Here is a 12196-nt window from a genome sequence, read left to right on the forward strand (position 1 = left end):
AGAAAGTTGATTTTCTGATGGCTCCAGAGAACAAGAGATAGAAAATTGGCAAAGTGCAATATTGGATTGGACCGGATTTTTACTTTTAAAAGGTATATGAAACTTTTGAAGTTGCGCAAAATCTTTTGCCCAGTTCAAGAGTTGGAACACAGATACAACAGAAGATGCTATCAACAGCAGACTCTTCATGTTATCAATCCAATAAATATATTGATCCCATAATTAATGGTTCCTTTGAGTCTACTGCATCTCTGCTCTGGTCTCATCTCCTTCCAAATGGTCTCACTGGGGACAGGCAGTTATTGTCATTCTTTGCATAACTGGGGCATTGAAGTACTTCCAAATCAAATACCTATCCAGCTTCAGAATAAATTCATGTTGTTTCTTCACACAAGTGAGTGCTTTGGCTTTGCCTTTTACCAGTTGGGGTACAAAATACACTCCTCTGAGGCAGGGTGGAAGAGAGTTTAATTATCCCCCCCTTGGCTCCCCAATGTTGCTAGCCTCCAACTCCCGTCATCCCCAGCCAGCATGGCCAATCATGAGGGATGATGGAATATGGAATCAGGCAACAGAGACCCAGTTTAGTCATCTCTGCCCTAAATTATTTCAGGTGTAAGGATGAGCTGTCTAATAACACCTTGAGTAGCACATTCTACATTTATTTTCAGTATTATTTCTATTTTAATTCAGAAAAGGAAGTGAAGGATGGGAAACACTGCTGCAAAATATTGTGCCTTTGTCTTTTGAAGGAATTCTGAATGTGCATTCCAAAAGTGTGGGCTGATGCAAATGTTAACTCACTCTTGGGGGAGCCCTTTTGAACCCCAGTAAAGAGTGCGACCACTTCAGCTCGTAGATGCCCCAGACAGGAGGCACAAAGGTTGCTTCTGCACCGTGCAAGGGATCTCCTAATAAGACAATGAGAGCCACTCCAGGGATTAACGGACCACAACTCCCCTACTTGCTGTTTGCTTTATTTATACACGACTGTATTTGATATTATAATGATTGCGAGAGACAAGAGCAGCAGCAGCAGCAGCAGCAGGACGTTGCCTGCGCCTGCGCGAAGCCTAGGACGGTTTCCCGGTGGACACATAAGCGCTGACACATACATCGCCCCCTACTGGACAGAGGATCGACCCGCCAATCAACAGCCTCCGCCTCTCCGATAGGACAGCGCGCACCCCTTGTCCAGCCCCCTCCGCGCGCAGTACACCAACCCGCCCTTTTTGCCGCCTGATTAACGGATCCAACAGCCAGTCAGAGGCGCCTGGTTTGAAAGCTCCGTCTGTCAGTTCTCCCCCCCGCCCCCCCGCTCGTCGGTCACCGAGATTCTGGTGCGTCAGGCAGACTCTCTCGCGGATGCTTTCCTCCGTCAGCGGAACCCCCTCCGCCGCCATCGCTTTCCGCTTTAAACGGGCGCTTGCCGCCCTGCCTGAGGAGAAACCAGCGCCGCCGCAGGGCGCATGCGCCGGATCATGCTGATCCCGCGCCGGGAAGAGGCCAATCGGACCCTCGGCCTGGGGGAGCGGAGCCGCCCCCGAGGAGGCCGCTGCCCACTCAGGCGCTGAAGAGTCGGGCGCTCCGTTGCCGGGCAACGCCTGAGCGAGTTCCGCCTTCGGAGCCGCCGGGCGGGAAATTGTCTGAGGAGGCGCCTTCAGAAGAAAGAGAGAAAAGAAAAGGAAGCAGCTGCGAGGAGCAGGGCGTGATTTGTAGCACAAAACGCAAATATATGTCCTATGATCCGGGGACATCCAGAAAGTACAAAATAAATGCAGCTGCGTAAGAACACGAACCATTCCCAAAATAGGATTATAAACGAACCTCTTAAATATATATGTACATATGTGATGAGAGGCATGGGCTCACTTTGGCCGGGTGATACCTTGGTTTACAACCATAATCCGGTCCGGAGGTTGTAAACCAAAACAGGTTGTACCCCAAGGCGCCAATGGGGCCTCAAAAAAAAATAATTTGTTGTAATCAAAAAAAAAAAAAAAGGGTTGTAATCCAAAAAAAGGGACACACTTCAGGGTTTGACGTGGTTGTAATCCAAAACGGTTGCAAACCAAGGTACCACTGTATTGAGTCTAATTTGAGATGAGCAATCTGTTTTGGGGTTGATTATGTATTTTGCAATTTTATATTGTGATTTCATCCCGTGAGCTATTTTATTCCTTTGGCCTGTGTATGAGAGGATTTACTGCAATTTCATTCTTTTGCAATTGCAGCTGATTAATAATTTGTTATTTACACCTTAATTTTGCCTTTTTGAAATTGAGTTTTTGCAAAGTATACTGAGTCCCAAGAATGTAGAAGCTGGTCAATCCTTTCCTAAATGAATAAAGAAAACTGGATTCTTTATAAAGAACACCATAGAAATGCTTTCGAAACAATGGGAGTACAACAACTTCAGCACAGAGCATGATTCTTCCTCTGCCAGGACCTTTAAAGGGGAAAGTGGGATGTTCAGTTTTTATGGAAGTAGGAGGGAGAAGGATGTGTGTTACAAATGTCTTCTGGATGTACTTGTACAAAATCTTGATTTTCATGAGATCAAAAGGTACAGAGGGAGGATGCTCACAAACTGACTCTTCTTGGGTGGAGTTTTGATGTCAGAGTTTTCCTCAGCATTTAGAACAAAATGTTAATAAACTTACATATTACAAAACAACAGGTGTGTTGTAATCAAGCATAGGAATTGAGTGATGGCAAAAGTGTTTATCATTGGGAGCTGAGAAAGATTTTGTAATTTCTTGAAGACCATAACGTAAAACGGGTCTCTTTCCCATTGGTTGTAAAAACAAGTAGCATACTCTGAATGGTCTGCAAAGGAAAGTTGAACCTAGTGGCGATGAATTTAAGGGCAGGGTTATACATACACACATTTAGATTATTCAATTCTTTATTACTCTGTAGCCTGGTCTTCCCATACAGCAGAATGAAGATGTAGAATCCCAGGATAGGTAGCATCATTTCTGAATCAACCCTTTAACTTACAAACTAGACTGCCACGAACAAAGATTTTAGACTTCCTCCTCCCTGCAGATGATTGCTTCTTTCCAGAAGAGGTCAACAGGCATCAGGTACCCTCTCGTGACATAACTTACATAGGCCTTTTAATATTTTTGGCAAACTCTTTTCACATCTTCAAAACATGAGCAGATCATTCCTGTTATGCTAGGGGAATCTCTCCACTGTTGACCAGTCATCAAAGTTTGGTGGCAGTGTCACCCACCGACCCACCTGGAACAGACCAGCAAGTGGATCCATGTCTTTTTCAGAGCTACAGTTGCCAGAGAACTCTCCCTTTGCAGAGCTGTGGTCTGGGGCCTTGGCAATGTAATCCCTTGATTAAATTCTTCAAAGTTTATAGTTTTACCTTTTGTAGGTACGAAACAGGCAAGAGAAAGTTAAATTCCCAAGAGCACTGCAGATAAATCCATGAATTTGAACCAACATTGATCAGATTTGTACCCTACATTTTAGCAAATGGAACGCGACTGCATATAAAGTACATTTCTGAATCCAAAAAAAGGTATACAGTATGTGAACATCATTTGCCAATAGCGTTAAATTCATTGCACCCCTAAATGACAAGCTCAGTATGTTTTTACAGTAAGAATACAAATTGGCATCCCTTTTATTAAACAGTTAAGAAAAGTGCTTTTATTTGAAGTCTGTTCTATGGGTTTTGGCAAGGTAACAGGGTAATAGTTTTAGAATAATGTGAGTTTTGAAAGAATGATGATGAATCTGTTGTCATGTGAAGCAAGCACAGAGTAAAGTATTTGGATGTTCTGCCAGTTTTTAGAAATATCTTCCTTCCCTTTAATTTTAACATAATGATAGCATTCATAGACTGTTTATGCTGCTTTTATTAGGGTTTTACAGCAAACATGTGCAAGCCAAAAAGGCAAATCATTAAATTAAAAATTGAAGCAGGAATTTCAATAGAGCAGATTTGTCCCCTAAGAGTGGTACAGTATCATATAACTAAAGTACAGAGCTGGTTGTAACTTTTCAAAACACTGTCTCTTCAGTAATTTTCAAAGCTTTGAATGCTTTGCACTCTGCATTTTGTTTCATTGTTTTAGATGCAAACATGCATGCGCTGGGAGATTACAAGGGGTCAAAAAAACTGGATGTACCGTGCTATATTAGAAGCAAAAAAACTTGTTTTGATGAATTGGAAGAGCCACAAAAAGATTCCATTGGGCACATGGATTGATAACATGGACAGATTAGCTACATACGAACGAATTGCATGTCGATGCAAATTAAGAATGGATAAATATGAATAAATCTTGAAGGAATAATTAAGCAATAAGGCGGATAGTGATGGGAAGTAGGGGGAGGAGAGAGGGGGGAAATATTGTTAAACAGGTATATCAGTGTATTGAGATCTGAATTGGCAAATTGTGTTATTAATGTTATTATGGTTTTTGTTGTATGTGTCTTTTGCGGTTGTTGTTTGTATTAAAAAAAGATCAAATAAATTAAAAAAACAAAAACATGCATACGCTGATTGTTTAAATTGTCTACTTTTAAGATAGGCAACTAGCTGGCCGGCCTTTGACTCAATCTATCCCTTATGCACATCAACCATCTTATCTAGTATAAAATGAGACACACAGAGAGGGCTCTTTTTTTTTATTCCCTTTATCCAGTGTGAATAGCAACAGGGACTGCTGGTTTTCCCTCTGTTTCTGAATCACATGCACAAGAAACATGCAAATGGGAGCAGGTTGCTGAAGTGCTTAAGGGAGAGTTCTACCAAAGCTTCCATTATTCACATAGAGTTGGGGGGCTAAAGACCCCTTTTTGACTGTATGATGAGAGTAAGCAACTGAGTTGAATAATGGCAAGAGGACTCTTGGTTTTCACATGGAGTTGAGGGACCTCTGCTTAAAATTCTGTGCATTCCTTAGGTAACTTAGGTATAGTTCCACTCTAAGGCAAGCTCATGTGGGCCATATTACTAGCATCTGCGGAGGTATCTCAGCAGCTTAGTGAGAAAATCTTAGGTAAAGGTACCCCTGCCCGTACGGGCCAGTCTTGACAGACTAGGGTTGTGCGCTCATCTCACTCTAGAGGCCGGGAGCCAGCGCTGTCTGCAGACACTTCCGGGTCGCGTGGCCAGCGTGACAAGCTGCATCTGGCGAGCCAGCGCAGCACACGGAAACGCCATTTACCTTCCCGCTAGTAAGCGGCTCCTATTTATCTACTTGCACTTAGGGGTGCTTTCGAACTGCTGGGTGGGCAGGAGCTGGGACCGAACGACGGGAGCTCACCCCGCCGCGGGGATTCGAACCGCCGACCATGTGATCGGCAAGCCCTAGGCGCTGAGGTTTTACCCACAGCGCCACCTGCGTCCCTGAGAAAATCTTATACACCCTCAAATGTTTCTTCCTTTCTCAGGCCTCAGAAGCAGCAGCATAGCGTGTGCTACCGTCGTCCGGGGCATGTGTGCGCCGGGGGGGAGAGGCACGGAGGCAGCCTGTTGCGGCAGCTTCAAATCAATCCGATCAGACTGATTTGAAGGGCACACTCACTCCACCCTGGCAGCCCTGTGTGGAATTGCAAGGCTGGGGTTGGACTCTCCACTGCTTCCACCCCCTGGCCCACGTGGTCTCCCTCCCTCCTTGATGGCCCAGGGGAGGGGTGCACACGGCTGTCCCTTCAGTGGCCATAAGGAGAAGGAGGCACTGCTGTCATTCTCTTGAAGCTCCAGCCTGGGTATGTGAAATATACTCGGAGTCGAGTGTGGATTTCATGCTCTTTATTCAGCTTATAGTGGTGAGGAGGAATGAAGTTCCCCCAGAATGTCTGCTTTATATACATTATTTACACAATGGGCCCCACATGATTGGCTAATTCCAGGATTCACCTGTAGGCCAATCAGGTTGCGGATTCACTTCCACCTGGAGCTGGATTGGGTGTCTCCTATGGACCAATCAGACTGCTGCATTCTGGACCCTATTGTTCTAGGACCAATCAGACTGCTGCCTTTTGGATCTTATTCAACTCAGTACATAACACCATGCAGCTCCAAGCTTGAGGAGGGAGCCTGTTGTGGGAGCGCCTGGTTGCGCCCCATCATCCAAATGTTCCTAAGGCCCCGCTCCCACAAGCCCCCCACGCTACGCCACTGCTCAGAAGACAGGCTAAAAAAAACCACCACTATAGCGCACTGCTTAACAGAACTTAACCGCACTGACATTTGAGCAGTGAGAGGCAATGTTAAAGTTATGGCTGTGTTAGGAAGGAAAATCAAGAGACAGGAATTGAGAATCATTAAGCAAGCTAAAATAAGGTCCAAAAAAAGATAAATGGCTAAAAATAACCTGCCTTGAATTTCGGGGGGGGGGGGGCGGCACTAAAGATGTTAAAACATTTGAGATTTGGAAACATGCCCCGCAGGGTTCCTGGAAGCAAAGTTATCAGTCACAACGGAGGAGGGGGCAAGGGTGGACAAGACAGAAGGATTAAGGGGGTCTAAAAATAGCTTCCACCCAGGAACATAGTGAATGATAAACACCAAATTGCTCCCAGACGCTGCGAGAACTAATATATGTGGTTGGAAAAGGGAATGTGATTTCCCGCTCCTCCCTCCTTCCTGTAAATTGGGGTTTGTGAGTTCTTCTGTTCTCAGCCTGGAGCTCAGGTGTTGTTCAATATTTGCAGTTCATTCAATTTCTCTAATGATGGGCTTTAGTTTCTAACAGTATTTGAACTAGGAAGTTCTAAAACAATTTTTTGAGTACGCTTCATCTACTTCCTTTGCAATTCAAACTACCTTGAAGAAATGCAGAAGGCAGGTTGTGTGTGTAACTACCAGATTGTGATATTTTGCAAGAGCTCATACACAAAACCATAAAGTTGCAAGGGACCACTGCAATGCAGGAATCTTTTTGCCCAGTGTGGGGCTCAAATCCGTGACCCTGAGATTAAGATTTTCATGCTCTACTGACTGAGCTATCCAGTTGCCCTGGACTGGAGGCATTTATTTAATTCCTAGTTATTAGAAGCATGGTCAAGGGGGTCATTTAAGGAGGAAGGGGGTCAACTATCTCTTGCCTCCCCCCCCCCCGCCAATATTCAGAGCTTGTCTTCCTCAGGAGCATCTACCGTATATCTCTGACCATCTCACTACATATGCTTTATACTGGTCTATTATATGAACTGATGGCACACATTCTTGTTGCTTCAGAAACTAGGGGGCTGGGCTGTTTTTCCTGCAATAACATCCCAATAGAACTTATGCAGCAGAAAAAGTCAATGATCACAACAAATGTGCTACTTTTCTACCATTGAACTTTCAAGGTATCTAAGAGTGGAGTTATGAACTGTTCCAAATCTTCTTGCGTCTGCCTCCCAGAGCTGGCCCAACCATGAGGTAGGGTGAAGCAGCTGCCTCAGGCAGCAGAAATGCAAAAGGTGGTGTCCCTGCAGTCACCTCTCCTGCCCCACTGCTTCCAAACCACCAGAGAAGCAGCCCAGGGAAAGATGGAGGTGGTGGCAGAGCAGCTCAGCCTTGCTTGCTTGTCCCTCCCACCTCTGAGGGCAGAAAGAGACAAGCAGAAAAGCCCTGTGGATCACCCCTCTCTCGCAGGGAGAGCCACTAAGAGGGAGGCGTTCTGTTGCACCCCAGCAGCATGGTGAGGCTTTGCAACAGCTTTTCCTTGGAGAGCCTCACCCCCCCCCCCAATTGTGGCAGAATGTTTTGACTCAGGGCTTAGAATAATAATAGGAATAACAACTCTGCAACTCGTGCGCAGGGAAATGTCCCACTTTCTGAGTTTCCTTCTTCTTATATATCTTCTCATGCCAGCTACGCTTGCAATGCCCTCTTCTGTGAAACTAAACAAGGCGCAGGAGTCCTGGATTCTTTCCCATCTAGAGCCCCTTCGTAACGTTAATGTCTCAACCCGTTCTGAGGGCCTGACATTGGACATAAACAGGAGAATGAGAACTTTGACAGACCAGCTCTAGAATAGAATGGCTTTGAACCTGTGATTGGAGCAGAACAGCACAGAGAAGAAAAGGGTGTGTGTTTTTAACAGTGCTGCCCTGGCAGGTGCTTGGGTGATCCCAATAACCCTAAGCCTTCATCTACTAATGATAAAGGCTTATATTTTGAAGAAGAAAAACAGGAGAAAAAAGGATATCTTGTTTCTGCCATACAGTTTGGCACTCTGATCAAATACTTCTTTTTCAAACAGACGGTGTTGCAATGCTTGTCCCAGGGACATAAGAGATACAAATTATTGAAGTATTGTTTTCATTAAGCCACATCTGTTGGTGTAAGAGAATGCCAGCCACTTGCAGGATCTCTTGATGAAGAGTCATTGTGTAATTCAATAGCTGGCATGTTCTTACACCACAAAAATAGTCCAATGAAATCATAATCCTTTAACTATTTTGTATAATTTCCCCCCAATAACTCTTCTAGGGCCTTATATAACCTCCTGAGGCTTTTCATAATTCTGTGCCCTGGGTTCTCTTCCAAACTCACTTCACTGTGTTATGTAATATCATGGAGGCCTACAATGGTTTTGTTATTTTTGATAACCTTAGATGACCTGAAGTCTTCTCCTCAGTAGACAAGGAAAGAAGAGTCAAGACTCCATGGTATGCTGCTGATTTAGATGGGACCCCTGCAGGCTTTTATCTACTACAACTATGTGGGAAATTTGCATTAAAATGCTGCACTTATCTCACAGATTCTTCAGTTCCTAGCAAATGAATTCTTTCACCAAGTTTTGGGTTGAGTCTAATGTCTTTTATTTTATTTTTTAAAAATCTTCCAAATGATCCCCATATTTCAGTTCAATGTGTCTTAGCTTCTTTAGTTTAGGTTCCATCGTTTTAATTAGTCTTTATATGATGCCATTAATCAATTCAGATTTCTGCATTAATTAAATACGTACAGACAAATCACAAAATCCTGTGGCACCTAAGAGCAAGAGGGAAAGTAATGAAAGGGCATTTGGGAATAAAAAGAGATCTGAATCTTTTACAATGTGATGCCAAAAATGTGATGTTTCAACTGGTCACCCTACATATCACTGTAGGAACAGAGGATGCCAAAAGGGGCTGTCGTCCACCGTGCTGGAAGTAGACACAGTCTACATGCAGGTGCCACAAAAAGTGCCAACTTCATGTCTAGTTTGGGGTGGCTAGGTGCAGCTTGTTATGTATTCTATTCCTATGGAAGTTTCCTTTTTTCCCCAACTATTAAAAGTGCAGGAACCCTGCTCACTTTCTCACCTGACCTCTCTAGCCTAATTTTCCTCCTTTTCCTCTGTACCGTTTGGTCCAACATATCTATAAAGGGACCCCTGACCGTTAGGTCCAGTCGGGGCCGACTTTGGGGTTGCGGTGCTCACCTCGCTTTATTGGCCGAGGGAGACAGCATACACCTTCCGGGTCATGTGGCCAGCACGACTAAGCCACTTCTGGCGAACCAGAGCAGCGCACGGAAACGCCGTTTACCTTCCCGCCGGAGCGGTACCTATTTATCTACTTGCACTTTGACGTGCTTTCGAACTGCTAGGTAGGCAGGAGCTGGGACCGAGCGACGGGAGCTCACCCCATTGGAAGCCACTGCCATTTAGCAACAAAAGTCACAAAGCTGAGTTGTAGCTTCAGGATAAGGTATTACTCGTTTTTGACTCAGGTTGATACATAACCCACATTTTGTGCTCATGTCCTTGCAAACAGTACCTCACCTTTCATGGATTCATAAACTGTCATTTTGTTGAAGAGAATTGACTGGGAATATGGCTTTTCCTTTGCCTCCGTCAGCCTTTTATTGTGTGCTGAAGTTTTCGATTAGGTTAGACCATCATTGATTTTTATGCAACTTAATGTTGTTTTAAAATCATCTATCATGCTTCAAATAAATGCAGAGTACATGGTTCCAAAGTACAATACCTGTTATCAGAATAAATGTCCTAGTGAAACGTCTTTGTGAAAGAGTTCAGATACCTTCCTGGCTCAGAGTCCTTTCACATGTGACACATTAAAAGAGGGGTGGGGAACGGTTTTGGCCCAGTGGGCCAGATTTTTATCTCCCACACCCTCATGGGCTGATTTTGAAAGTTGAGCAGGACAGCCTACCTGTTAATTACCATGACAACGTTGGCCTGCAGGGTGTGTCCCAGCAGGATCAAACTCTCTGCGCATCAGCTCATGTGTTAATTAATAAGTAATAAAATAATAATGCATGGAGAGTTCAACCTTCACCCATCTCTGTGGGTCAACTCTGTAATGAACATTCCTGAGTAGGCTTAGCAACCATGGATCAGGAATTGGTTAAGTATCAGGATGCAAAGAGTAAGAATAAATGGACAATTCTCTGAATGGAGAGGTGTAGAAAGTGAAGATCTCCAAGGATCTGTATTTGGACCTGTGCTTTTTAATATAGAATCATGGAGCTGTAGAGTTGAAAGGGACTCTGGGGCTCATCTAGTCAAGGCCCGTCCAAGGCAGGGATCTCAACTAGATCATACATGACAAATGGCCATCCAATCCCTGCTTTAAAACTTCCAAGGAAGGAGAGTCCACCACCTCTCGTGGGAGTCTGTTCCACTGTGAAACAACTCTTACTGTCAGAAAGTTTTCCTGATGTTTGGCTGGAATCTTCTTCCTTGTAACTTGGATCCATTGGTTTGGGTCCTACCTTCCAGAGCAGAAGAAAACAAGCTTGCTCCATCTTCCTTGTGACAGCCTTTGAGATATTTGAAGGTGGCTATCATATCTCTTCTCAGGCTAAAGACATACAATTCCTTCAACTTTTCCTCATAAAGCTTGATTTCCAGTCCCTTGACCATTTTGATGGCCCACCTGTGCACACATTACATCTTGTCTATATTCGTCTTAAATTGTAGTACCCAGAACGACACAGGATTCCAGGTGAGATCTGATCAAAGCAGGACTATTACATCCCTTGGTTGGAACACTACTGTTGATGCGGCCTAGAATAACATTTGCCTTTTTTTGCCTTTGAATCACAGTGTTGACTCAAGTTAAGTTTGTCATCTACTAAGACCACTAGATCCTTTTTACAGGTAGTACTGGCAAGACAGGTGTCCCTCCTCTTATATTTGCGCAGCTGGTTCTTCCTGCCTAAGTGCAGAAACCTTACATTTGTCCCTATTGAAATTCATTTTGTTAGCTGGGCCCAGTTCACCAATCTGTTAAGGTCATCTTGAATCCTGATTCTGTCTTCAGTGGCATTGGCTACCGCCCCAGTTTGGTGTCATCTGCAAATTTGATGAGCATTCCCATTATACCTTCATCCAAGTCCTTTATAAATAAACACTGTGGCACCCCACTTTTCCCTTTCTTCCTGGATGATAAGGAACCGTTATTGAACATTCTTTGGGTTCAGTTTTACTAGCTTCTTCAGAAGAATATCATTGGAGACTTTGTCAAAAGGGTTACTGAAATCAAGATACACTATGTGCATGCAACCGCATTTGGAATACTGTATAGAGTTCTGGTTTTCTCACCTCAGAAAGGATATTGTAGAGTTGGAAAAGATTCAGAAAAGGATCAAGGGGGTGGGGCGACTCCCCTACGAGGAGAGGTTGTGGTGTTTGGGTCTTTTTTGTTTAGAGAAAAGGCAAGTGACAGGTGATATGATAAAAGCCTATGAAATTATGCATGGCATGGAGAAAGAGGGGAGAGAAAAATTTTTCTCCCTTTCTATTGCAGAGTTGGGAAATGTTCAGAAACGGGCATACTTTAAATGTGATAGGCTGAAAGCCTTATGAAAGATAAAGTTTTCACCAGCCTATGGAACATCAACAGAAAGGGAGCAAGAAGTTCTGGAGCCAAGGAGCCATGGAGAAGACTCTCCCCTTGTCCCAGTCTGTCTTGCTTCAACTACTGGTGGGAGGCGAACCATTCCAAATAAGTTGCATGGGTAGCAATTCTTCCACAGGAAAAGGTCTTCCTGTCTTCACTTTTTAAATTAAACAGACTAGGTTCCTTTGATCTTGGTTTGTAAAATAGATTCTCCATTGCTAATCCACATCTAATTAATCCTTCTTTAGCTCAGCTGATGGACATTGCTTTTCTAAACTTGAATTGCTATTTCTGGGAACTACTGTACCTTATGGACGCGGGTGGCACTGCGGGTTAAACCACAGAGCCTAGGACTTGCCAATCAGAAGGTCGGCGG

The 12196-nt window shown here is 44.1% G+C and overlaps 1 protein-coding gene across 3 annotated transcripts in view; it reads right to left on the reverse strand.

Moving 5' to 3' along the window:
• The window catches only part of CEP72 (centrosomal protein 72), a 28631-nt gene extending 27053 nt beyond the window's left edge, over positions 1-1578 (reverse strand). For all 3 annotated transcript variants that reach the window (XM_083473212.1, XM_083473211.1, XM_083473210.1), the window contains exon 1: positions 1331-1578. In XM_083473212.1, coding sequence (XP_083329338.1) covers positions 1331-1403 — 73 coding nt within the window. In that variant the 5' untranslated portion in view covers positions 1404-1578. The remainder of the gene's footprint in view (positions 1-1330) is intronic.
• Positions 1579-12196: the final 10618 nt, after the last annotated feature.

The sequence above is a fragment of the Podarcis liolepis genome (assembly GCF_965112155.1).
Source record: "Podarcis liolepis genome assembly, chromosome: 13".
NCBI classification, from domain to species: domain Eukaryota; kingdom Metazoa; phylum Chordata; class Lepidosauria; order Squamata; family Lacertidae; genus Podarcis; species Podarcis liolepis.